This window comes from Uloborus diversus, chromosome 1 (assembly GCF_026930045.1).
Source record: "Uloborus diversus isolate 005 chromosome 1, Udiv.v.3.1, whole genome shotgun sequence".
NCBI lineage: Eukaryota > Metazoa > Arthropoda > Arachnida > Araneae > Uloboridae > Uloborus > Uloborus diversus.
The window spans coordinates 186788704-186811482 of NC_072731.1; the positions used below are offsets into that span (position 1 = coordinate 186788704).

At 34.0% G+C, this 22779-nt stretch overlaps 1 protein-coding gene across 1 annotated transcript; it reads right to left on the reverse strand.

The window, feature by feature from the left end:
- Window positions 1-2958: 2958 nt before the first annotated feature.
- LOC129223834 (phospholipase A and acyltransferase 1-like) lies at window positions 2959-19929 on the reverse strand. Its single transcript, XM_054858197.1, has 2 exons — window positions 19354-19929; window positions 2959-3439 (listed from the first exon to the last, which is right to left on the reverse strand). Exons 1-2 carry the CDS (start codon window positions 19858-19860, stop codon window positions 3275-3277), a joined length of 672 nt encoding a protein of 223 aa, XP_054714172.1. The 5' UTR covers window positions 19861-19929; the 3' UTR covers window positions 2959-3274.
- Between the last annotated feature and the right edge of the window lie 2850 nt (window positions 19930-22779).

Sequence of the window (22779 nt, forward strand, 5' to 3'; positions counted from 1 at the left end):
AAAGTTTAGAAGTTTTAACAGTTTTCTCTTTTGCTCTTATTTTTTCGGCTTTTTTTTTTTTTTTTTGCAGTTGTGGAATTTTGCATTAGTGAGGAACCCTTATGATTGAAAGTGTTAGAAATTCTATGATATACATACATTTCATTTTGTAACTTTACGTTGCTAGTGTGCTTATAAAAAGTAAGTGCTTGTTGGTTGCTCATAATGTAGTTAAGAGCTTGTAGTTCCGTTCATTATATCAAATACTATAAAAAACATTGATAGTGGCATACTTTTATTCATTGTAAGTATTTGAATAAAATAAATGACGCTTTTATTTAATAATATTTCAGTAAATTGTTTTACTCTATACAACTGGTTTCAAGTGAAAATTTTCAGGTCAAAAAAAAAAAAAAAATAATAATAAAAAATAAATAAATAAATAAATAAATAAATAAATAAAAAGTTCTCATTTCGCATGCATAGTAATGTACGTTTTTAAATCGCATATAATATAGAAAAAAAATATCGTTATAATATTCATTTCGTTTTTTTTTCTTCAATACAATCGATCATAAAATATAAAGTTTCATTAACTTCTCGCAATCAATCAAAATATTTCAAATTTAATCACAATGCAGCATGCAGACATGAAATTATGTTTCTCCCCATCGTCTTTATAAATGTTGCATGTTCTTCAGTTTGTGCATTAAGAGTTTTTAAAATCTTCGAAATATTACTGTATTTATTTCTCTTCTTAACCTGTTACGTTTTTGCATTGGCCTAAATGTTAGATTGAATTTCGCTAAAGCCCCTATGCTTTATTCGGTATGAAATGTTTTACTCCATATCATGAGCAGGGCCCGATTAAGATATCAGGAGGCCCTATAAGCCTCTTTTTCGAACTAGTGAAAATGTGTAGAACTTGTTAGATTTCACTGTAGTGAAATCTAACAATTTTAGCTATTGGTTGGAACAATTTTAGCCATTTTGGGGCTTCTAAAAAATGGGGGCCCTAGGCCATGGGCTGTTCAGTAATCAGGCTCTGACCATGAGCTATCTGGTTCTTTAGTTAAATTTATTTATCCTTTTATGAGTGAATAGTATTTTCGTTGTATAAAAAAAAATCACAAATACATCTAAGCCTAGTTCGCTTATATTTAATGGAAAGTTCTTATTATACCTTACTTTTTTCAATGGAATAAAAATCACATTTTTCCTGAGCATGTTTACTTTCTACTTAACACATCCTCCCCCCCAATTTCGTCAGTATTACGGAAACCAGATTATGTTATCTCAAGATGCATTGCTTCAATATTTACCAAAAAATAGTTTGAATTTATATTTCGTATTTTGCAGGTTCAATTATTCTTTTAAGTTCCTAATTTTGATCACATTGTAACACTACTAAGTATCCACAGTCCAAATCTGCCGTGGGACGGTAAAGGGCAGTTTATGCAGAAATGAGTTTGAGATACTTGAAGAAACGTATTTTGGATTTCCTAATAGCAGGGAAATGTTGGAATTTGGCTTTACTTTTTCTTACTTTATTTTCAGCGGAAACATTAAAAACAAGCACTCACAATGAAGCTAAAGTACAACAGATGACAAAAACGAAAAAATTGCAGATACCGCCCTTTTCCTTTCCGTGGCAGAAATGTTCTACATCAGAGGTTGCCAACTCGCCTGTCATTAAGTTCCTATCGTCTATCTTTGAAACTCTTCACTTCTTTGCACATGGTTGCTCCCCGAGGGTTGTTCGAGAGTTGGAAATAAAATTCTTAAAGAAATATTGATTTAGTAGCATACTTATTAAAATAACATTGTGATTGTTACAGTATAAAGAAGCTAATATAAAGTAAGATAGATGTTCGATGTTTACGTAGATCGACTAGAAATTCTGTGATCAACTTGTTGTCCAACGACTTCTAAAGTGAAGTTTTAGTAAAGTTAAACAAATAAGAACCAACAATTATCATCCATAGCTGACAAAACTACAATATATTGGTTTTTTTAATGACGCTTAACACATTCTGCCTTAACAGAATAAAACTAAGACAAAAATAAGAAATGTACTTTTCCCTCTTCAGACGAGGCCTTCAGAACCCAATCAAAGGGCTTCACTAACAGTAATAGTAGTAACACTAACAGTAGTAGTACAGTCACTAACAGTAGTAACAGTGCTAGAAATAAGAATTTTAATATATGAGTCACGAAGAAAATAGGCATAAGTGTTATAGACGTCAAAATGAATAACTTAAACTGAATTTGCGGAAAAGATAGATCAAACGTAAACAACAGGTGGCCGAAAGGTTAGCCACTATTCAACACTTTTGGAGATTTTTTTCCGGAAAAAAAAAGTTACATGTATTCGCGTTTGCCGTCTGCTTGGCACCAATTAGTTCTCGTCCAAGTCAAACATATAATTGATGTCGCCAAATGACGTATTTCTTTGTTTACATCCATCTTTCTGGTGAACGCAGTACAGAAAGAGCAAAGGAAAGCGCCATTTGGCGACGTCATTCACGTGTTTGGCTTGTACAAGAACCTATCGGTGCCAAGAAAACGGCGAATACGAATAGTATTGGTTTGCTTCTGGAGAAAATCCCCAGAAAAGGCAAACTTTCTGGAAACCTGTTTGCTTTCAGTCTATCTTTTCTGTAAACAGAGTATTGGTGCCATTTTTAATAAATCAAAAGAGTCTTAAAAAAAAAAAAACCTTACAGTATTGCAACACTTGTTATGCAGGATAGCGCATTGTAAATATCTAAAACATACTGTTGTACAAACGGAAAATGACACTTGATAAAGAAACAATTGCCTGTATTCAACAGATTGCCCATCCTCTACAAATTTACGTGTCATGCGACATCTAACTGATTATAATTTTTTCGCACTAATTGCATCAAAGTTCCATCAGTCATCAACATATCGCTTTCAGAATGAAGTGGGAGCGGGGGGGGGGGATGTCAATTTTAGTTAATGAGTTGCAAGATTCAATTTTTGGTCGCAAAATACTAACGATTGCTTATTTCTAACACTGTTCACCAGACACTCGAATTAAATACACCGGGATATTCTTTTCCGAAGCTCATTTTTAATTAACAACAAACATCAACAAATTTTATATCACATTACGATACACATCTTGTAACTCATATAAATTAATCAGACCACAAAAATGTATCACATTGGGCGTTTAAATGCATTTGCGATGGCACCCTCGTAGTAATGAAAGAGTTCAACGTGTGTGACGAATCTTAATCACAAAAACCAAAAAATAGTCCTTCACATCTCAGTTCTTGTCATCGTTCTCAGGACTGGATGAAAAATGCGGCGTGGAGCGTCCGGCTGGGGATCCGGGAGAATGAAGGACGGCGTTCAGTCCGGACACCAGGACATTATGACCTACTGTGATATCGTCTGTGAGAGTTTTCATGACGCTCATCGTGACAGCTGCCTAAGGAAAGGAAAAATACCTTATTAGTGGATTTTTTTCTACAGAAGCTATAAGAAAGCTTTTAACTATTTTCAGAAAAAAAAAAAAAAAAAAAAAAAAACTATTAAAATCAGGGTTGATAAAAAACATAATTTTTTTTATAAAAAAATATAATTTTTTTAAATTTAAATCAGACATTTTTTTTAAAATTCAAATCGGATTTATTTTGATTTAAATAGAATTTTTAAAATTCAAATGTATTTAAGTAATATTTAATACTAACTAATTAAACTGCTCAAGTTAGATGTCTAAATTAGATAAAAAAATTATATATAATGAAAAATACATATGACTTAAGTTGGCCAGATTGGATAAATTTTGTTATATTAGTCACATCTTGTCAACCATGAACAGCAGATGCATATCTGAGTCTGACAAAAAATTGCTACACTATGAAGCCCCATATCTGGATAAGTCTATTTCTCAGACATTTTTTAACAATCAAAGTACACAACATCTTCCCCTTTTCTAAATAGATAAATAAATTTTAAAATAATACAGAATTGTATCAACTGCGGAAATAAAAAATGAAAATAACAAGAGCATTAAATTAATTTCCGCAAATATTGATTTTTTTTTTAAAAAACAGAATCCTAAAATAAAATGCATAATTACAAAAAAAGAAAAAAAAACCCTGCTTCTGATTTTTAAATCTATATAAATAAAACAAAGAAAAAAAAGTGTGTATATCCCCTATACCGGGGCTTCGCAACCGGTGTGCCGCGGCATACTGGTACGCCGCGACAAGGAACTCGGTGTGCCGCAGTATTTTCTTAGTTATATAAAAAGAAAGAGCCTTGAAGTATTTTATTTTAAAGTTAACGAATAGCGTTTGTATCGTTCTGTAACTTCTCAATTCACCCTGTCGATCATGTGCAATAAGTCATACCCAATAAGAGGAGAGGCGGGATTTGCTGCCCCACCTCTTTTAAACTTCTTGTGATCCCAATACTTTCAGTTTTTGAACAGATTCTAATTTACACGAAATAAACTAATTGTAGCGATTTTTTTCTAAATCTTTTGCAGGGAGTATCGCCCCCTCTCCCAGGCAGAGACCGTACCCTCCCGCCCAGAATTTTAACACCACTTTCTTTAACTTTTGTTTTCCTCTTTTCCAGTTCCGATACTAATCTCATTTTATCGTAGTTTCTCAAAGCTCGGTTCTGAGACTTAGTAAACTAGAAATTAAAACCATACACTGTTTCCTCCACCATGAAGTTCTCATGGCAAAAAACGAAGCAGATGAGCTGAAGTCGTGAATTCCATAAAATTCTCGCCTTTTCTCCGTATACTTTGTGAAGAATTGAGAACACATCACCACTCCCTACTTCTTCATATAGAGATTCGCTGGCTTTCATGTGGTAAGGTACTATCAAGAATTTTCGAATTGAGGGACGAGGTTCGACAGTTTTTGATTTAAAAAAACGAAATGCAGTATGCCAGTTTGTTGCAAGACAAATATTGTCTGGCAAAACTAGCTTACATGGCTGACATTTTTGAACACCTTAACGAATTGAATCAGAAAATGCAACATGAAAAGAAAAGAATTTGGGTTACATGTATGGACAAGCTAAACTGGTTCAATTAAAAAATTCAGCTGTTGAGAGAAGAAGTAGATCGTGGATCATTGGACATGTTCAACCGGACCGTCAACATGGTATGTAAAGGAAATGGCATTTAAGAAAAGCTGCTGAATGTGGTGGCAGAACATTTAGTTATACTTCAGGACAAGTTTAAGCAAGTCTCTGCTTCTCAATCCTCACACTTATAAAAAAACAGCAAGAGAACATCTCGAAAGAGCCTGATCAAGAACTTCTTGTCCAGCATACAGCCGAACATCAAATGGCTTTGGGCCTCAAGGCAGGCTCAAGTGTCTCATTAGTGTCAAAAGGAAGTTAGGTGCTTGGTTTTAATTTCTTGCTTGCTTCTTTCTTGAATCATTTTTTCATAAAAATCGTTTAACTACAGTGTGCACTTTAATGACACGTTTGACAGAAATGCTTTGAAACATATCAAGTATAATTTTCTGTAAAGTCTGATATAGGTAGTTTTGTTGTTTATTATCAATTTCAATACATTCCAAATATTTCTACTTTCTAAATAAATTCAAATACACTTCCTTAGTTACAACCAGGGCCGTCGACAGGATTTATGGGCCCCTATGCAACTTTCTTCAGGACCCCTAACTTCTTACTTGAATCTCCTCTTTCTTCGCTCTACTTTTATATAAATATCCTAAATATTGTCAATGGGTCTAGGTCTAATAAAAAGGTTTTTTTGTTCTTTTTTTTAACTGAAAGTTTTTTTTTTCTCAATTAAAATTGCTTTGCTGTGCTTCTTCTTAATCAAACTTTGTAATGTTATTAAAAAGAGATTCTTGTATACAGGGCTGGATTTTGACTTAGTGGGCCCTAGGCTAGTTTAAGTATGGGGGACCTTTTTCGTAGCTCGGACAAAATTATATTAGTAGCAAAACAGGCTATTTTTTAAGTTTTTTCCCAACTATGTGTCTTTTACTCTGGCACATATATCGATATAGCCGTGAATGTGTTTTTAAAAAATGTTTTGTTATACTGTCTTTTTATTTATTTATTTTTTTTTTACCTTGGACGAGGAGGGTTTTCAGGACAGTTATACAGGGACCTCCTTTGAGTTGAAGGTAGAATACCTCAAATTTGAGGGGGTCCGGTCGTTTCTCCCCCGTAAATGTTTTTGAAAAATGCATTAAAAAATTCTGCATTTTGAGGTCTTTTAAGAGGTAATTCGAACTACAAAAACATCAGCGAAAATAGGAGAACAAAATACAGAAATGTTTTAAACTTATGCACTCTTTTGCAAATTAAGGCAATACAAAAGAAAAATTGCCCTTGGTTCAACAAATCGTTGATATTTATTGACAGAGAGGAAAAGCGAGAGAGAAGAAACGATATGACACAAAGTCTATCACTTGCTCACATCGACTTTCGGTTACATATTTTATTTTTCGACCCCGTTAGTTTTGATTATCCCTTTTACCCACCGACAAACACAACGCTGAATCAATTGAAAAATTATCTAGATTTAACAATGCATAAAATTCTTTAAAAGAAATGGTAGAAATATTTAAAAAATAGATACTAACTAGTCGACCCGTGCGGAACTCCGCACTGTACTTCGAATCGTTTCATAAGGCATTTCGGTCTTTAAAAATTTCAAAGAAAGAATAGTATGAAGAAAAACCGAAAAAAATAAACTGAAAAAAGTAAGCGCACAAGAGAAGACATGTAATTTGAAGACATCAGTAACAAAACCTCGTTAAATACAAGGTTGTGATAAATTTGATCATCGCTCCCCTTTTGGTTGTACGTGTTTTCAATGCAAATATAAATATCGTTAAAAGTGTGGCTGAGTGACACGTGAAAAAACAGTAATTTTGCATGTGAAAAAACAAGTTGTGGCAAATACAGTCCTGCCCATGAGAGCATCTGACGGAAAAAAAGAAACATTAAAGAGATATTTAGTGGCACGGATTCGAACTGGCGCCATTCTGATTAACAGTACGACGCTCTAACAAACCTAGCAACTGTGTCTTCCTTTTCGAATGCTATTCATTGAAGGAATACGTAATAAAACACAGTAAAAAAGTTTTTCGCCGAAAAAAATATAATAAGATCATGCGTCTATGTTTTGTCATTAGCCAGCATGATACGATTTAAAATTATTTGTAAAACATGAAATTTGATTAAAGAATGAGGAAGATCTCACGTAGCGATTGAAATAAACATTCTAGAGAAGTAATAAATTCGGTAGAAAAAATAAGTGTTTTTATTTTTTAACCGACTTCAAAAAGGAGGCGGTTATCAATTCATACCGTATGTATGTTTTTTTTTTGTTTGTCCACTCATAGCGTCTCACCTAGTGAACCGATTTTGATGATTCTTTTTGTAATGGATAGGGGATGGCTCAAATTAGGTCCTATTACTTTGTTTGACCATATTTGTTGTTATGGGCAAAAAACAGTAAATTTTATGCACTTTCCCTATTAAATGTTTAAAATGATATTGTAGCGAAGTTCGCACTTTTCATCCGTGGATAACGGTGGCTCAGTGGTAGAATCTCGGCTCCCACACGAGTGACCCGGGTTCAAATCCCGACTAGGACAAAGCGAATTTTACTAAAATTTCTTTTCTATTGTTTCCCGTATTTTCTCGAATCTGCTATTAATTTCTGTATCTTTCCAAGTCTGGAAAGTTCCAGCACTTTCTCAAGTTGTATATAAGGAGATGTAACGTTCATTCGTGGTTCTGAATAAAGATCTCGAGTTGAGACTAACGAGTATTCGCTTCATTTGGCTTTCACATTGTCTTCGCTATCTTCATCTACGCTACAATATGAAACTCACTGTTATAAAAGTTTGGTGCCATATACCAATAACATTAATAATAATTGTAATGATAATTTTGAATGAAGGCTTCTCTGAAGCAAGCATCAAATTTCTTCAAGGGATATTTCGATAATGGGGAATCTGGCGCTGTCGTCTCATTTTCGGCGTAAATAATTTTATTTTAGTAACCCTGCTGATTTAAAGTAACCTCATGTGAATTATCAAAATCTTCCTTTCTTCAGTGCTATTGCTCCATAGTAGGGGTAAACCTAACCTGGAAGCGAGGTGATGCAGTGATTAGGATCTGCTTAGCCTTCACAATGCTACCATTAGGTTTGACTCAACTACTATGTAGTATTTTTATCGTTATCATCTATGCCGATAACAGATGATCGGGGCTAAGTAAAAAAATACAGGATTGCATCATGAGCAACTTAGATGCTGTGGAATGTAAATTAGTTAGGAAAAACGTAATACTTAAATGGTTATAATTAAATTAAGTACGCATGATTTCCAGAGAGGAACAAAGATAAGTTTTTAGTGCCAATCGCTTAAAGTTTGACTTGTGTCAATAGTTTTTTTTTTAGTATGGAGCATTTTTAAGAAAAAAATGTGAAGTTTCGTGATGGTAACTTCTTATTATTTCTGAAATACCTACATTTACACTAAAAAGAATTAAATAAAAAAATTTTGGAAAAAAAAAATAGAACCGACTTCAAAATTGCTCTAAAAAGTGAAAAATAATTTTATTCTTTAAACACCATCGACAATGCTTTTAAACATAATTTTTGAAGTTGGCGCAAAAACGATAGATAAAATCATTCACAGCCATAACTCAAATACAACTATAAATTTAACCAGGACCAGTTTCTTCACTATCACATACATTATGCATTGATGACAACATATTTGAATAGCGATATAAATGTTTCGTTCGTAACTTTGGATGCTTTTCTGAAAAAAAATATGAACGAAGCGTGGTTACACTGGATTTTACGTTTTGTTTTTGCGCCAACTTCAAAAATTATGTTTAAAAGCATTATCGATGGTATTTAAAGAATAAAATTATTTTTCACTTTTTAGAGCAATTTTGAAGTCGGTTCTATTTTTTTTTTCCAAAATTTTTTTATGAATATTGAACAATTTCCCATTGCAGGCTTCTTTAACCTGTACGGCTTAAAAGCCCGCACTTGTTTTTCTTTTAATCGAATACTTAAAATTCAAAACCAAAACCAGTTGAACTGAGTCCGTTTTTAAAGTGTAATTTTTCGAACGTAGACAAAATGTTTTTTTTTTTCAGCCGAAAGCAGAGGAGTAGAAAATGATTTCTTACTAACGAAGTTGATAAAAAATTTAATGTTTTATATCGTATTCGAATAAATAATTAAAGATTTACTGGTTGAAACTCGTAGTTTTAATTTGGCGTAGTATTTTTTCATTTGTACAAAAGTTCGAACACTGCTATTAGAAAAATCTACATTTCAGCATACAATGAAAATGTTTTTCTGCACAAAAAGGATTCCCTTGAGGTATAGCTAATATTTTTTTTATGCTTACATTATGCTCAGTGGTCTGGACAGAGTCAAAGCTTAAAAAAAAAAAGAGAAGAACACCCTTCGATTAGCAGTCAACTTATCTGAATGATAACTGTAGCCTGAATAATGGAGTCGAAACACCAAATAGCATTCCCACTGCATTTATTTTATTACGTGTGTTATCTGTTGTATGTTATGAGTACATGTAATGCGTAATATTACTCTAAATTTGCTAATATGTCTGACAGCCCGAACTGGCCCGAAGTTTGGACAGTTTATAGCCGAACGCTCTACCGAAAAAAAAAAAAAAAAACCCCACAGGTAATTTTAAATTTTTTTTTTCTTGCCGAGAAGTGTTTTTATTTTTAAAAATTTTTACAATTTGTTGTCGCAGGCTGTTTGAACCGTTATGACTTAGATGGCAGCACGTGTTCATCATTTAACAGCACGGTTAAAATACAAAATAATTTGAACTAAGTTCTTTTTCAAGCGTAGCTTTTCAAATGTAGTAAAAATGTGATACGCTGTTTGTTTTTTTTTTTTTTTTTTTGCAAAAAGAAGAAAAATATATGTATTGCCCTTTAAATTGAGGTAGTATTTTTTATTTGTACAAAGAGTCAAAAACTCATTAGAAGAATCTATATTTCAACATACGATTTATTATATTTTACTGAACAAAAAACAATTCCAATGTAGTCTGAAATCTTAAACCTGATACTTATATTTTCGCTTACATTATGCTTTATTTTCTTCCCGGAGCCAAAGCTTAAAAAAAAAAAAAAAAACCTTACAATTGAGTATCCATTTAGCTCCGTGTTGCATCAAGCTTTCATAACAGCTAGGAGCGTTTTTTACCCCATGTATTTCCTCATATTTAATATTCATTGTTCATGTAATGCGCGATATTTTTCTAATTTTTTTGATGCAGATTGTCCGGACGTGGGCCCGAACACGCATTCTCCTGGTTACCAGTCGAACGCTCTGTCGATCAAGCTATTCAGCTCTGTCGGTAACTGTGCAAGTTAAAGTTATAAATTTAACCGAAAACCTCATTCTGGTTCTTTAAAACAGGTTTTTTTGCCGAAAAAAAATATTTTAGACCGTGGGTCTATTTTTCGTCAGTAGCCTGCACGATAAGCTTTAAAATAAGGTGCAAATCAAAGAAATCGATCAAGAATTGAGGAAAATCTCGCGTAGAAACCAAAAACAGGCTACAGAAATAATATATAAGGATGAGAAAGTAACACCCTCTTACCATTCAGAAAGTTCACCTAAAGCTATAGCTTGTTTAGCTTATTGGTAAATTCAACACTGATTCTAATTAATACAGTGACACAGGGGAGCCCCCTCCCCCAAGAGAAAGGGCACCCCCTTTCCAAAAGAAATATAATGGCCCTGCTCCCCCCCTAGGTGGGCACCCTTGAGTGACATAACAGTGCCCCTTTCCTTTTTAGACATTTGATGAGAAGTGCTTCGTCCAAAATGTTTTCCCAAATTAGGCAACCGTTTTTACTTTTGAAACAACGCTAGAATTAGTTTCATTTTGTATCACTGAGTTTAAAACTCAAATCAATACATATTTTAAAATATTTCATCAAACTGAGTTGTTTGCCAATGTTTTAAGTCCCGAACGCTAAAAATGCAAGCGCTTTTTTTTTTCATTTTTTACCCCTTGTCTATTTCACTACAATTCTGGTAATCTTTCAGAAATAAGCATTTTTTTTTGTTTTTTTTTAGCCTTGTAATTTACACAAAAGAAAAAAAAATCATATTTATTTTTGGTTGATAGAGTCGATAGTGGGCTCTGAAGGTAAGGACAAAAAAAAATTCTCACTTCGAAATTGCAAGCTTGAAAACTTGTAATCTCAAGGAGAAAGAGTTTCTTCAAACTAAAAAGCTTTTTCTTTTCTTTTTTTTTTCTTTCTTAAAGAAAGGAAAAAGTGGTGGGAGGGATTTTTTCTTTTTCAAAGGCCCGCTTCGCGGGCCCCCAAATCTCTCACGGGCCCCTATGCAATGCATAGGCTTGCTCCCCCCCTTCTCGACGGCCCTGGTTACAATTGTTATGAAAAAAGTCGCTGCCCTGTCTTTTTACCAGTGAATGATAAAAACATTTCTATATTACCATTGCGAAATTAAGTTTAGTGTACCCCGTTGATCTAGAAATTTCTTAAGTGTGCCACAAAGTAAAAAAAGGTTGAGAAGCACTGCCCTATACGAATCCACAGTTTACGTCTTATCTCGACAAGTTCCAAATTCGGCAGGAAGGTACTTGTGCACCCGAGAAGGAACGTAGGGGAGGGGGGGGGGGGGGGGGGTTCGAACGCCAAAAAAGAACCGAACCGTTTGAATTTTAATTTTAGGACCCGAAAATGGCTTTTTCTACACGAAATAATTATCCGATCATGATCCGATTTGGATTTAATACTTACAACAGAGAACTGTTGGCATTGGAAGGTTTTTTTTTCCAGTAGAAGCCAAAAAAAGCAAGCTAGTACAGCAAAGTTAATGTACAACAGATGACAAAAATGCAAAGAAATGAAAAATTGGAAGATTTGCAGTTGCTTCCTTTTACCTGCCCACTGAAGACTAGTACGTTGCCTCAAAACACAAAGAGTTTCTCCCACGATGTGTACTAGTTGTCCCCAAATTTTCCACTTAGCCACTTAAACTAACATTTAAAGCGCTGGAGTAAAAAACTAAAAACTGAAAAATGCGGCATTTGTGGGGGATGCAACCATTGTCCTTGGGGGAGATGGCACCCTTGTTCATGTCAACGCACTACTTTATTTAACATCTGAAAACTAACAGATTTAATTTACGTATTTTTTAAAGAAACGCTTATTATTTCTTAAAGAACTTTCAAAATCAGCGAGAAAATGCCACAAATTCGAATTTCTTAACAGGATAGGAAGCTATTTTAGCTTAACATAAATATGGGGAAACGAGGATGAATGAAAGCTGATGAGGGACCAAGTGTAATCACGTTCAAAAATAAAATCTTAAAATTTGAAGTCATGTACAGCAAAACAATTTCTTTGTTGATAATTGCGACTTTTAATTTTTTAACAACACTTGATCAACAAAAAGGAATTTTAAGAAGAATTTTCGGAAGAAAATGGCAAACAATGGAGCTGTGATAAACATCAAGCGATTACTTTCCATTCACCAAAAGAAAACAGCTAAAAAGTATGAAACTGAAAGAAGCTTCAAAAATGGCGATTTAAGTTTTATAAAAAGGAAACTGGCACTAGAATGATTAAATTGCAAGATTTTTAGTTTGTATAATAAGCTAAAACAATCCTGTTAATTTTATTCCTTGGCGGTATACATTTGGTTTTCTTGGCAGACGGGACGCTCCCGCTTCCCATCATTCTTTAAAATACTTTTTTGTAATTTAATAAATGTCATTCCTTTGTATTTCCCCACTTCCATCTTAATGCAAAATTAATTCTAAAAAAGTCGGATAGAAAAAATTAGATACTTGCAGTTTAACGCATTAGCAACTGTCTGCGATATTGTAAACTATGATAACAAAAGTTTTTAAAGGTTCGTATTTTTCTGAGAATACATTAGAAAAGTCCTTTAGTTTAAAAAGAGGAAATATAATGATTCTAGCATCTGGCAACAAGTGCACAACCCTCTAATTTCATCTTTGAGAAGTAGCCAGTAGCCTATTCAACGAAATCATCAGCATATGTTATTTTTGTAAAAACAAACATAATCAAGTATAGCAAACACAATTTTGGTAAGTATTTTTATTGACTTTATTACCCTGTCCCGGTGAATGGATTAAGTCAATTCTAGCGTGATGTTTTCAAACCCAATTTTTTTTAAAAGTATTTTTAGTGACTATTACCCTGTCCCGGTGAATGGATTAAATTTGATTAATAAGTCTCGCTTCATGCGAGGTTTTCCTACCTTGCTTTAGGAGAGACTATTTTTTTTTTCTGTAAACAGATATACAATGACCAACAAAGTAACTCTAATTTTTGTCATTCCTCTATCATCAAATGCGTTAAATTATTAATTTTTAGTAGGAAATAATCCAAGAAAAATGTTTTTTAAAGAGAACTTTCATTCCAAAATTGTTTTGCTTTATAATAATTGGTTTTATATAATTAACTAGCGGTACCCGCACGGCTTTTCCAAAATTTAACACTATAGAAAGGAGTAAGTAATAGCAATATTTTAATGTGAACATAATTCTATAAAAAGTAAGAAAATAAAAGTAGACGACTTTTTCTTAACAGTTTCAGTTAAAATGTTTCAATTTACATCATTTTTAATGGAAGAAAAGAATTTGGATCTCAAAAATAAGTACTTTTAAAAATGTTTAAAACAAAATGAAAAAAAAAAAAAAAGTGATGAGACCATCAAAGAGAATAAAAAATGTAACCATGGATAACATACAGAAGTTGATTTCTGTTTCGAAAATAATTTCCGTTTATTAATCTTTAATTTTTGATTTTATTCTTGAGCTTAATCATTTAGAATAGTATGGTTCACTTAAGGTAAGCCTTGGATTTTGGTTTTGTCTAAACGATTCCTACAGTTCTCCTGATATTCGTAAAAACATTGAACAAACTTCATCTAATGCAGAAAATTCTAAACTTTCAAAAAACCTAAAAACTTAACCTGGGAATGAAATATCACCCCCCCCCCCCACTTATATTATCAAACTTATGTGTAAAATGAGCTTAAAATTGAAATAAAAGAAGAAAAAAAAAATCGAATTTTCGAAAAATCGCTTCGAGGTGCATATTCATATGCAACAAAAAGTTAAAGGTGTTGAAAGTTAAAGGTATAACATTAACCAGGCATAAGTTTACGAAGTTAGAAAAAATCCGACAAGTTTTACCACTTTTCTTGAGGTTATCAGAAATGCACAGCATTAAATCGCAAATGAGTTTCGTTTTTGCGATCGCGTTTCAAGAAAAGGTTTTTTTTCGCGATTACTTTTATTTTCGTTAATTGTTGCTCTTCAGTGGAATAAAAAGACTTTTTACTCTCCTGTAGCCTTTAACATATTTTTTTCAAAAACAAAACTTTTCCATGCGATGAATAAATTCGTTAATGGATGACTCTACGTTTCCCACAATTTTCACATAATCGAGCTTAACTATAATTACATTCTTATATTAACGGTCAGGCAAACGAAAATACACCATGATGCAGCAGTATATTTAGTATTTTAACGCCAGTTACAATGAAATCGAGAAAAGATTTTGATGAAAATCGTGTTTTTTTTTTTTTTTGCTTTAATATACTTTGACTCGATTACTTTGAGAGTGTTTTTAAGAATCTCAATAAATGTGGTGCAGAAGAAATTGAAGAAAATGAACAGATCAAGAAAATTGAAATACAATAGATGATGGTACTCATATCAAAGAACATACACATACAAATCCCGTTTTAGCGAAATCCGTTACAGTAAATAACATTTATCATCTGTCACAGCGAAAATCTCAATTCAGTGATTGACTTGGGTAATCTCCAAATCAAATTGTAAAGGGGAACATTTCGACAGTCTTAATATCGGTAAGACTGAACTTCGTTTCTGAGAAATGATTTTGCTCGTCCCCTGGACTTCGGCTATAAATTGAAAAAAGGCTTCTTTTTTCGATTATTCACTTGACTGCATTTCCACGGTTGCCCTCTTCTTAGGGTTGTTTTAGATGGGGTTTGTTTTGAGGGGTATTTTTCTCTTTTTTTGGGGGTGGGGGAGTCCTCGTGATATTTAGGCGGAAGGGGTGCGTTCTTGCTCTTAGGGGGTGAGCATTACGAATTGTAATATCAATAACACATATTACATTACCCTCTTATTCCGCACTCTAGTGCAGAGGTTTCTATCTTTTGCGCCTTAGGGAACCCCTCGAGTTTACAATTTTACACTATTAAAGAACCTTCTGAGCAAAGAGCATTCATCTTTTAAAACATTAATATTTTGGCGCTTTAATCAAGCAAATGGTGATCACCACCAGTAGCGTAACTAGGGGTTGGCAGCAGTGGCTCTCGCCAGGTGCACAGCAGCTAGGAGGGCGGCATTTCGATTGATTTAAAAAAATAATAAGCTTTTTTAAAAAAATGATCATATGAGTAGAGAAATGCTTTCATAAATAAAAATATAAAGAAGTCTCGCAAGAAAAAAGAGGTAGAGGGGAAACAAATTAGGAGGAAAAACATTCCTTAATTCTCAAAAAAAAAAGGGGGGGGGGGGGGGGTTTCTACTCGTGATGTGAAATTGTATTCCGATTCATTGAGTTAGCTAAAGACTTCGACTACGCACAATTTGGACACCAGGGAGCGGTGGTGGAAAGCGTTGTATGCTGGATGATTCCATTTTCTTTCGGGGGGGGGGGGACGACGACATTGTGTCGGGTACAGTTTGAAGTGTATAGTTTTTCTTAGGCTAAGTATTTATTCTCATTATAATACTTAATAAAAAGTCTTAGTTGAACAAAATATTGGGAGGCCTGAATTAATGAATATATAGTACAACTTTTATTTTGCCTGTATGTAAACAGTCATGTTTTTAAGTCAATTTCCGATTAGCATTATTTTTTGTATTTTCTTTGTTTTCCTAATTATAATAGAATTTTTTAAATGCTTTGATTTTCATTAAAAAAAAAAATTAAAGGTTTCTTTCTTTTAGTAAGAGTGTAAATTATGTTTATTGTACATTTTCCTAATGGTTTGAAACAAATTCCATCAAAAGTTGAAGCTGTTTAAAAAAAAAAATAAATGCACTTATAAACTGAAATTTTTTCACTCTCATATGGTTCAAGAACCCACATTATTTATATTTATTAATGAATTGCAAATATTATTGGTTTTTTTGATTATGTGAAATGATGGGGGGAGAACTAAAATTTTTGTGAAAGGGAGAACTCTGAATTAAATGTCGAATGAAATCCCAATTTTACCGAATGATAAAATTCAAGTATGCACACATAACCATAAATAACATCTACTGCGAAGGAAAATTGGGATCATTGAAAACAATTAAAAAATTTAAAATAAGAACGAAAAGTTACAATATTGTCTCCTAATTTGTCGAATCAGTCAAATGTTCCCCCCAAAATTTTTTTTGGGTGGTCACAGTAATCTACGGGGACTTTCCATCGGGACGACGCTGTGTGTGTGTGGAGGGGGGGGGGGCGCCAGTACTGATCACCATCCAAGTTTAAAGACCTCCGCTAAATTGTCTAGCCCAGGTAAAACAATGTTTGGCCTCGGAAGCGCTCACTTATGTTTGGGTTGAAAGAGGTGAAATTCCTAGATGGCACAACGCCAATTAATTGTTTTCAACCAAGCGAAGTCGCAGTTAGAAAAAAAAGTAGCGGCTTCCTCATTCCGCCTGATTTTTATTTTGTCAAGATGGAATAGTTTAAAGCTTCAGCCGATCGGACATCGGAAAACAACTTAAGCTTGAATAGGAAATTCATAAACAGAAAAGAAATCAATTTGTAGACAGATGCAAACCTCAAATTTACGAAAAACCTCTGTGACATTAATAAAAGTTTCGTTTCCTTTTTTCAAATTCTCAAAAATTTGATATTTGCCATTGTTTTCTTTTCAACTGTGGACGGTTCAATTTTGGGTGAAATCCCTTTGCTCCATAGTCCACACTAAGCCGAAATTATCTCCAAAGAAATATCAAAAGAATATTTGGAAAATGTTTTTTACTAGGAAGACTGATGAACAGGGGAGTGGTTAAATTAGGAAACACGTGCGATATGGGAAACAATCTTTTCACTTCCCAATTCTAAAAGTAATGTACAAAACATAAGACTTTGAACCCAGGACCATACGATCCCAAACCGCAGATATTATTTTTGGTAAAATTTCTATTACTTTAAAACAAATTAGTTTTTTAATCCACTCTTCTGTGTAAGTAAAAAATTTAAGATAAAAATTGAAATTATATATATATATATATATATATATATATATCATACCAAAAAAGATAAACCTGGATAAAGTCGAATATGCTACGTCAAAATTCTGAGATGGAACGTCTCTCAGTCGAGCTAATACGTTGACAACAGATGCTCTTCGATTTCTAACTACTGTTCTAGCGCAGACCAGTCATTTCAAAATTTTCCGGGGGAAGGGGAGGGCAAAGGTGTTCTCTCAATAAATTTTTTTAGGGAAAACACAACAAAATACTTACGCAAAAATGCCTCATTTCATTATGTTTATTCAAAATTCACGTTTTTTGACTCGGCAAAAAAGGCAATATATCAATAAAATGTCCCTCTTTCAAATCTTCTCCGTAAGAAAATGTTTAACACACAGATCAGCAAGCATTTATAAAATTCACAAAAATTGGCAATAAAGTTAGTGTTAAAAAGATTCAAATTTAAATGCTTAAAAGTATAACAATGTATTGAATAGTATTTCAATTTTAATTCTGGGTTAAATCCAAACAAGTATTTGAAATAAAACGTCTTTGGAAGGGGGGGGGGGGACGCCTCAAATAAAGCCATAATGAAAAAACAAAGAACATCTTTCATTATATTTTACATACCATATGTTACCATATATTTATCTAAGTGAAATACATACACACACCGTTACATACAAAGAATTACTTAAGTACCACTAATTTGAACATCTTTGCTTAGAAGCTGTCCATAAATGTCACACATTTTAAAACATTTTTAACCCTTTGTTATCTCTCCCTCTCTCATGTCACAATGTCACGAACAACTATCCCCCTTCAAAACGTGACATCATTTGAGGACAGTGCCTAAATCAATAAATTTCAGTTCTGAAAGCAAGATACAATTAAAGATTTTGCTCTACTTTATTGTAAAACACTAAGATTACTTAGAAGCTTGATGTCATAGTTTTGCATATGCTAAAAAAAATCACCATCTTTGATCTCGCTAGAGAAAATTAATGACAAGAATGTTTGTTCTGATTCGGTTCTAGCAGTAATTTATGACAACGATGGAAAACCTTTGCTTAAAATTCGACACAGTGGCGCCCCGAACTTAAATTTTTGCGAGAACGGAAATTCCGGTTGCCAAATGGTGATAATTTTGCCAGCAGGCACCAAATTTCACCAAATGATAAATAATGATAATTTTACCGAATTTATCACCGAATTTGCCAAAAGATGATACTTTTCCGAATTGTCAGACAAAATTTACCGATTAAAGAAATTTTTGGGACATTACAGTGACCTCCCATCGGGGCGCCCCTGATTCGACAATAATTTCAGTGGGAATAAAAAAGTTGCGAAGGTATGAGTCCGAGGAGGGGATAAAAGGTCAACATATACAAAGAATGGAATGTTAAGTCAGAGATCGCTGCATTTGAGTTTGATATATGTAATCACCAATGACTGATATTTAGTGTACTTGTAATATCCTGTTTCCTCTCATGCCCTAAAACATTTATTGACAGTTAAATATATCAAGGGAGAAAAAAACCGATGGCGATAAGGGGAAAAATAAGTAGTTCAGATTTTCTTTTAAAATAATCAAATTTTAAGCTCAGTTACTACTTTACAAAATACATAGTTTGAAGAGTTAAGCGAAATAAATGGAAAAAAGATGGGGGGGGGGGGAATGGGGGACAAGATTTCTGATCTGTTTATTTCAGAAAAAAAATAAGCGGATGACGAGTTAAAAAAAAAATTATTATATTTTTTTAAATTCTGGGTATCGATACAGCGTGCAAAACTATTTCATACACACTTGGAAAAGCACACATGCTTTTCCAAGCCACACAAACCACCAACTTTTTTAACTCGCATCTGGCGAAATTAATTCAAGAAAAATGCTTTAAGTAAACCTTTCCTCAAAATGACGAAACTTTTGTGATTTTTGAGCAAGTGTTTCTTTCCCAGTGAGGAAAAAATCGTATCAAATGGTAAAGTCTATCTTTCGATTGAAGAATTCTCAAAATTGAGCGTTCTATTTCCCAATGTGCGCGAGAAATGTTTAAATATCAAAATAAACACTGACCTGGTCGCTCCAGCCTTCGCCATATTTCCATTCGGTCACATAGTGTTCACTATTCCGCGTCAGCATATTAAAGTCAACTTCTTTGTCCAGATAGGAGTAAGCTTTTTCGACCACATCGTCGGCCGGGAAAGCATCGAGTCCTCTTTCTTTTGCGCCGACAATTTTATTGTTCACACGAACACCACTCATTCCGGCCACATCGACTAAGCTGGACAACCGGACTTCGGCAGTGTCCGACGGGATTTCATTGTTGTCCATGTCGACGCCGGATACGTGGACGACGTTGCCATTGCCCACATAGAGGGCCCAGTCCGAATATAAAACACGATCTATTTGTATCAAGTCACCGATTTCAGCATGCAAATCGAACGCAGGTATGAAAGAACCAAGTCCAAAGCAGTCCGACCTGAGGAATAGCCTCGGGGGTGAATTATTGAAGCTTGAGTTGTATAATTTGGATTTGTTCATCATCAAGATTGCGTTTACCTCAGTTAGCATTTCATTCATCGCATGCAACTAAAAAATCTTTGCGTTCGAAAAAAAGAACTTCTCTGAATGATTCGAATCTTCCGCTTCTCTCGAGTCGTCAGAATGAAATGATTCCATCGGAAGAAAACACAAGAATTAGGTAGTATTTTTTGCGCCTGCGCGGAGGAGTAGGAATTTCGGCGTTTGCGCATGCGTGACTGATCTGGAACAGATGGTTTTGTTTCCGAATGAGAGGCAATTTAGTAGGAGTTTGTTTGTAAATATTCGTTGCATCGTGCGTAAAAGGTAAAGGGCATCTTTTTTGATGTCGCGAGTTACAAGTAGAATTGCGTTTCGTCCTTCGCATTGTGTTCTCGAAAAGTTAATGAGATATTTTTAAAGTGCGATCACGGGGTGCTCGCTTTTCTGCCAATTCATAGCAAACGGTGTAAATTAGAGCTCCCAGGGTCAATAGCGCAGCAAGGATTTATCATCTATGGGGGGAGAGGGGCTTTTTCATGTAAACGAACAAACGTGATTATATTGGTAAATTTTATTAAATCCAAGAGGTTTCGACGTCTGCTTCTCACTGTGCCAGTGCCCACTGTAATATGTATATAAATTTATAAATGTTTCTTTAATTATTTACTTATAGGTACAGCAGTCGGTAAATAATATTTGTGGGAGCACATTTCTCAAAATAAAATTTCACATCTTTGCGTTGCATTTACATAATTTGTACCCGAACAACTTAGGAATGTATGAAACCTATATTAGAACAGTTACCATGCTTTGCTACTTTAGTAGCCTAAAGTTGCATCAGCACTGTGCACCACCATAATCTTGTGGTTTAGCAGCTAGTAGTAAGGGGCAGATACAGCCAATCATTCCCCTCCCCCCTCATAAAATAATCTACGGTTTTCGGCACGAAAACTTTCTGAAATGCTTCGGTGTCAATAAAAAGCACCAAATCGGCCAGGAATAAGGCACTTAGCAGAGCACAAACGTTAGCAATTGATTTCATAAGCAATGGAAAGAAGTAAGATCTCAAACATTTGCTTTTAAAAATAATGAATGAATTGAAAATGTAGAAGATAGATTGAATATATAGGTAGAATATAAAAATATACAGAAATCGTTTAAAGATTTTTTTGATCAAGTGTTTGAGCACAATGTGGACGGTTAATATTGTCGGCGGTTTAGGGGATGGGTTATTTATGACCATAATTAGCCTCCTCTTGTATCTGCTCCTGTAAATGCTTTTCCTTATTTCCTTATTTTATTTTTTAATTTTTTTTTGTGACAAAAATAATATATTGTTGTTATTATTCTTATTTCAATTTTATTTTTGAAATGAAATTTGTATGACAGAAAAATTGTACAAACTCATTGTGTGTATGTGGTATTTATTGAGAAGTTCATTTATTATGTATCAATATGGCGTTTTGTTAGAACATCCCCTCCTTCCATTTAGATAATCTATTGTAACAAACATCAATGGAGAATTCACATGAAACCAAATTTGATAGACCATATAAATGTTTCAAAGAATATGTTTGGTAACCCCCCCCCCCCCCCGAAACAAAAATCTGGTTACAGCCCAGTCCAGCTTCTATTTCTGGAGACGGTCATAATTGAGATGTGAAACTTACAAATCAGAAAAGTGAGGGTTGTAAGTGTAACATTCGGGTACAAAAAGTAGTTCCGGAGTGTTTCTCAAAATGAGAAATCCTCAAAACGCAGTTTATGGCGGCCATCTTTGGTCGCTTAAGGGGGAAGGGGTTGATGAGCCTCCCTAGTGGAATAACACCAACTCTGCATGAAAATTAGTGAATGAACCTAATTGGTCATTTCTGAGAAGAATTATTGTAAGTAAATTTTTTTTTCTTCAAGATCATTTTTGAATTTTTAATCACATTGCACAATCGTGGTAATAAATAGATCAAGGAAATGTGAGGCCTCCGTGGCTCTACGGGGGAATCTTCGCTTCGACTGCTGGAGGTCGTGGGTTGGATTCGCACCGCAGCTTTAGACGTTGTTCTCTTTCTTTGTGTTGTATATTGTGTTAAAAGAAGTCCAACTTCTCGAAGCAACAGCATCTCATCAATCAAACACGTCTAATATAACTAAAACTAGACGAATCATATTATCATGAGAATGGCGTTCGGTTCCAACCCAATCAAAACACTGTACAGCAGGGCTGTCCAACTGCAAAGAGCTTACGGGCCAGAATTCCGGTCACTGATCACCTGGTGGGCCGCCGTTTGAAAAAGTTGAACAATAACCTCTTACATCTTATACAATAACAATTAAAAGTTGAATTATTAATTGTAAAACAATGAAACAGAAGGATTATGAAACAATTTGTTTAAATTTTAATGGGAAAACTGAGGCCGATTCACCTTCTTTACAAGGGCAGGAAAGTCAACATCGATGTTTGTCATTGCCAGCAGAAGATGGTCTATCAAGGAACTCTCAGAGAGGAACCCTGTGACGATTCTTCATAAAATTCATCACCGAAAAAGCACTTTCGCATAAATATATGCTCCAAACCATAAAATGTTGAAAAAAGAAATATGCTAAATAAGAAGTTGGCGGGCCGCCAGTTGGACAGCCCTGTTGTACAGGATATGGTTCAATAGAAACAAAATTTTTGTTTTCGAATAGCAAGAGCACGGAAAAGTTGCGATTGGAAGAGACTTAGAAAAAAAATATTTTTAAAAAATTGAAATCAGATAATATTTTTCAATCGCGAAATGAGCTTGAAAATTCGACAAAATGGAGAATTTCACTGTTAATTTGCTTTTTTTTTTACATTTTTGGGTCATTGTGTTTTTTGATGTTGCAGGAAGAAGAAGTTAAAATTGTAAAGACTTGAAAAAAAAAAAAAAAAAAAAAAAAAAAAAAAAAAAATTGGAAATCTTCTGATTCCGCCATGGACCAGGACATTAAAAAGGT

Bases quoted from the DNA above. Each gene is read 5' to 3' on its own strand.
- LOC129223834 (XM_054858197.1), bottom strand. From the start codon at position 19,860: ATGAATGAAATGCTAACTGAGGTAAACGCAATCTTGATGATGAACAAA. The intron at 3,440-19,353 runs GTCAGTGTTTAT...TCCTTTCCTTAG, and splicing joins GCGAAGGCTGGAGCGACCAG to GCAGCTGTCACGATGAGCGT.